Genomic DNA, 4,810 nt, shown 5'->3' with positions numbered 1-4,810 from the left:
TGGCTGATGCGGTTGGTGCCGGATCAGATAGGCAGCGTGTGTTTCAGCCCCGTTTTCAGCGAAAACGCAGCTAGGAAAGCTCTGAGCAGTTTTCTAGGGCATCGTGACATCGTACAGGCAAGACCAGGGATTTGAACGGCGTACAAGTTAGTTTGGATGAATCTTCGTTGCAAATCACATTCCAGCCGCTGTAACGTGTTGGGGGTTGTTTGTTTGTTCGTTCGTTTGTTTAAATGTGCTTGTGTTGGCTGTCACTGCTGAGGAAATGCTGCAGTTTCGTTAATTGCAGCACGGAATCAGCAGCTGATGATTGGGATCTGGCCCAGTCAGTGCGGGTGATGCTGTGATAGGTGAACTGCTGTGGGGACGCTGAGCCCTCATCTAGTGCTGCTCTGCTTTTCACTAATTTAGGTGTACAAAATGGTTCAGCGCCTGACCTACCGCCGTAGGTTGTCCTACAACACAGCTTCCAACAAGACCAGACTGTAAGTAAGGTCGTTTCTAAGAAAGCTTATTTTTAAGAAAGCCAGGTTGAAGTTTTGATTGTTACATGAAATGAGTATTTTTCTGGCTTCCTTAGGTCCCGAACACCCGGGAACAGGATTGTTTACCTTTACACCAAGAAAGTGGGAAAGGCACCAAAATCAGCATGTGGTATATGCCCAGGAAGGCTTCGTGGTGTAAGTATTAACCTTCCTGGCATAAGTTTGTTGGGGTTTTTTTCAGTACAAAGAGCCTTTTCAAGTAGTATAGTATGCTTGCTTATTGATGAACTCTTGTTGGAAAAACTTTTTAAATTAAAATATTCTTGGGGCTGTTCAGCCTGGAGAAGAGAAGGCCCCAAGGAGACCTTACAGCAGCCTTCCAGTACCTGAAAGGGACCTACAGGAAAGCTGAGGAGGGGCTTTTCATCAGAGAAGATAGTGATGGGACAAGGGGTAATGGTTTTAAACTGAGAGAGGGGAGATTTAGGTTAGACATTAGGAGGAAATTCTTCACTATAAGGGTGGTGAGGAACCAGAATGGGTTGCCTAGGGAGGTTGTTGATGCCCCATCCCTGGAGGTTTTTAAGGCCAGATTGGAAGAGGTTTTGTGCAACCTAGTCTAGTGGTAGGGATTCCTGCTCATGGCAGGGGGGTTGGAACTTGATCTTTACGATCCCTTCCAACCTTTATGATTCTATGATCCCATTTGTAAAGTTTAACTGGTAAAATAAGCTTTGAAAGCTTAACGAGCAAGTGCTTTTTTAACAGTTGTGGTTTTCATGGCTGTTTTATCTGAACCCTCTTGTTCTGTAAGATGTAACTGCCTGTAATTTTTAGAGCCAGACTGAGGTGATTCTGTAGCAGGTGTAAAAGTAAATGGGACCCAGTAGGTAGGTTTTAAAAGGAAGGAGTTAAGCCAAGTTTAATTTTCAGCTGTATAAAAAAACAAATAATGTTTTCAACATGACATTTTTCTCTGAAGTGTTTTCTTGGTGTAACATCACTTTTCTTAACAGTGATAGGAATGCTTGATTAGTGTCAGATCTTTGGGCAGTTACTGGGAAAACAGTATTTTTCATAGATTTTTGTTTTTTTAACTAATCTTTTGGTGAGCCTCTGGGGTAGAATGGAAGGATCCGCCTAGGAATGCAGAAGGTGGCACATACAAGAAGCTGCAACTTCAGTCACTTGTTTGCCTCTTGGAATAATTAGCTAGAGGGTGTTCCTGGTTTTTTAAACTATCCAAGTGAATTTCCTTGAGATGGCTATTATCCAAAGTTACTGTTGCATGATGCACTTCTCCTTTTTGCATTTGGCAGGTCCGTGCTGTGCGTCCTAAAGTTCTTATGAGGCTGTCAAAAACAAAGAAGCACGTTAGCAGAGCCTATGGGGGTTCCATGTGTGCCAAGTGTGTCCGCGACAGGTAAGCTTACAGAAAGTTGATTCTCAAGGTGCTTTCTACAGCGTTTTTACATCTTGCTGTGTTTGTATAATGAGGACCAAAACTTGGAAGACTCTTGTCTGATATCAGTGTAGTAAAATGGAGGGGATGAGCATGGGTCACATAAGCAGCGACCCGTTTGACTTTGTCCCCTGGATTTGACCTAGTTCCTGCCTGTGAAGCACCTGTTCTTAATTATTTTGTATTGCACAGTTGCTTTGGTGCTAAAGTCTGCTCATTCTGGATTTTCATAGTTTATATTAAAAGATTTATCTCTTATCCTGTTTTGTCTAATGCAAAGGTATTAGTGTAAGATCAGCTGAGCTTTTAGTTTCTTTTTGGTGATTTGGGGTGAAAGGTATTCATTCTTGCATATTAAAGCTTAACGACAATAAGTATGCTTAAGTTGGCCTTTGATGGGCCAACTAATTTGGTTTTATTGAGTAACAACTGTACATTATACTTCCTTGGCAAGTTTGAGGGGAAAAAATGTATGTTACAAAGATTATGTTATCTCTATGAATGGCAGTCAAAGCAGATCTCTGGATTTAGCAATCTAATGCCAGATTTTTCATCTGTAGTGCAAATTGTGCCAGTGGTTTTTGGGGTTGTTTGGTTTTTTTGCTTGTGTGAGTTAAATCACATGAGGTGTAACTGAAGACAGGTTGCAGATCTGTAGCAGAACTTTTCTCTGTTAAAACCCATATTTTTCCTGAGTGTTTTCCCAAGCACTTTATGAGCTTGGTAGGTTGTTTTTAATACATGAGTATGCCTTATTCTTCCTGAAACAAAAACCAGTCACCTCCTTCTATGTAATTGGCAGATTTTCTGCTGCATCTATTAATCTTTGTTAGGTTTTGTGTGCTGTGACAGTAGCCTTGTATTCCAAAGGCCTATGAATTGGCTTTTAAATGTTTCAGGGGAGAAGAGTGGGTGGTATATTTTTGCTTTTGACTTGAAATCATCAAATGTGCTGTTGATGTGCGAGTACTATCACTTGGGTCCATCTGCATGGTGGCCCTACATGTCTTCCAGAAGTAATTGTCTTTAGGCTTGACTTGACCTGCCAGGGTTTTCTCTGTTGAAGTGCAAAGAAGCTTTAATGTTGAGAGCTGCACTTGTTTGGATAACTGGGCTCATGTCAAGTTTTCTGTACTTCTGAGGAAGAGAACTGACTGCAGCTGGCCACATCAGTTCTGACTTTAGGAAACAGCTAAGTTGGCTTGCCAGTGACAGGTTTTGCTGTTTGCCTTTGAAGCTGGTGAAGGTGGTGCCTTTTTCTGTGCTCAGCCATCAGGCATTACCTTGCTTGCCTGCCAGCCACTCGTGCTAAATTCACAGGCAGGTTTGGCCTTCTTCCCCAGTCCTCTACATTCGTAGAATGCCGCCCTCCCTGTCTTTTGATGCTGACGTCATCAGTCATTTCTGTTTTTTACCTACTTGTGGAACTAACAGCAGATGTGTAATGAATGTTGGAGACAGAAAAACTCATTGTAACCAGTCTTGTGTTTTCACTTAAGTGGATAGATGTCCTAAAGTTGTTGTTTTTTCCTTTCCAGAATCAAACGAGCTTTTCTTATTGAGGAGCAGAAGATTGTTGTGAAAGTGCTGAAGGCACAGGCACAGAGCCAGAAGTCAAAGTGAATCTATTTGTAGTTTCATCTTAATAAATGAAAGCTCCACTTCTCTTGTGTCCTGTCGTTCCATGTGGTAGTCCAAGCTGGCAGGAACTGCATCTCACAGCTCATATAATGCGGAATTAGGTTTTGGTGCAGCAAACCCTCTTAAGTCAGGATGCTGATTTCTGTGCTGCTTGCAGACAGGGAAGTCAAGGAGGTGGAAGAGGTCTGGTTAAACAACTCCCAGGTCTGTTTCACAATCCTGTAGGAGGGACTGGAGTAACTGAGCAATGTGAGCGTTTTTTTCATGGTGACAGCTGTGTGTAAAGCCATCAGAGGACTTGGCTCAGAAGAAAGCTAGGAATCTGGAAAAAGAAAAGCAAACTGCTACATCTCGATCTCCTGGGAGATTGGGATCTACATGGGCTGTATGTGTTTGTTGGTTACAGATAGGATAGAAGCAGAGCTCCAGGGCACAGAACAGACCTTTAATGGCTCCCAGAATTAGGCTCTTGGCAGTAGTTTAGGCCTCTGGTATTGAAACTTGAGCCAAAGTCCTGTTGCCTCATCACTGAGGAGGCAATGGTAATGTTCAAAGCAACCATAAAAGGTGGAAATGGGCTTGTTTTGCTGCTTTACTGCAGTCTAGCATAGAGGGTGGTAAGTGTGCCTAAGGCTGCCCAGGATAATTCTTGCACTGCCTGTGGGGGCAGGGCATTTCTCATCCCCAGCTCTGAATTTGGAACTATTACTGATGAGAAGTGAGCTCCACCACCAGAATAAGGAAGGAGGAGAAATAATTCCTGAGCATGCAGATTTACTGGGAGCAGTGAGTGCTGTTTGAAGATGTTTCTAAGATCTCTTGAGGAGACTGCTCAGGCTGTGGGTCTGAAACTTGCGCAAATTCCTCCTGAGTGAATCCTCTCCCTGCCTGCCCCCGAACCTCATCAGGGGTGTGGGGTCAGCCAAGAAGGCAGATGGCAGAAGACTGAGTTGACAAGCAGACCTGCCCTGGTGGCAGGGAGCTGGTGCCCTGGGGGGGAGGTGCATGCAAACTGGCTGCTGTGGTGGTTATGCCTTCAGGGTTGAATGACCAGAGATGGCTGTGATCTGGGATAACTGACTAACACCACACAGGGTGTGCCAAGAATTTCACCACAGTGTCCCAAGTCACTAGAGTGAAAATACTCTCAAAAAGTGGAAGTATTGCAGCTAACTCTGGCGGCATTAAGTATGAAATGCTTCTTTTTCGTCAGCTTGGGTTA

The 4,810-nt window shown here is 43.6% G+C and overlaps 1 protein-coding gene across 1 annotated transcript; it reads left to right on the top strand.

Annotated features, from left to right (window-relative positions):
* The first annotated feature begins 319 nt into the window (after nt 1-319).
* On the top strand, nt 320-3,612 carry RPL34 (ribosomal protein L34). The gene is made up of 4 exons (XM_010004090.1): nt 320-485; nt 581-680; nt 1,805-1,908; nt 3,486-3,612. The coding sequence occupies exons 1-4, from the start codon at nt 421-423 to the stop codon at nt 3,568-3,570; spliced, it is 354 nt and encodes a 117-aa protein (XP_010002392.1). The 5' UTR covers nt 320-420; the 3' UTR covers nt 3,571-3,612.
* Nucleotides 3,613-4,810: the final 1,198 nt, after the last annotated feature.

Source organism: Chaetura pelagica, unplaced genomic scaffold (assembly GCF_000747805.2).
Source record: "Chaetura pelagica isolate M959 unplaced genomic scaffold, ChaPel_1.0 scaffold88, whole genome shotgun sequence".
NCBI classification, from domain to species: Eukaryota; Metazoa; Chordata; class Aves; order Apodiformes; family Apodidae; genus Chaetura; species Chaetura pelagica.
This window is presented reverse-complemented; position numbering and strand designations above follow the sequence as displayed.

Coding starts and splice junctions, on each gene's coding strand:
- RPL34 (XM_010004090.1), top strand. CDS start 421: ATGGTTCAGCGCCTGACCTACCGCCGTAGGTTGTCCTACAACACAGCT. Junction 486..580: donor GCTTCCAACAAGACCAGACT/GTAAGTAAGGTC, acceptor TGGCTTCCTTAG/GTCCCGAACACCCGGGAACA. Junction 1,909..3,485: donor GCCAAGTGTGTCCGCGACAG/GTAAGCTTACAG, acceptor TTTCCTTTCCAG/AATCAAACGAGCTTTTCTTA.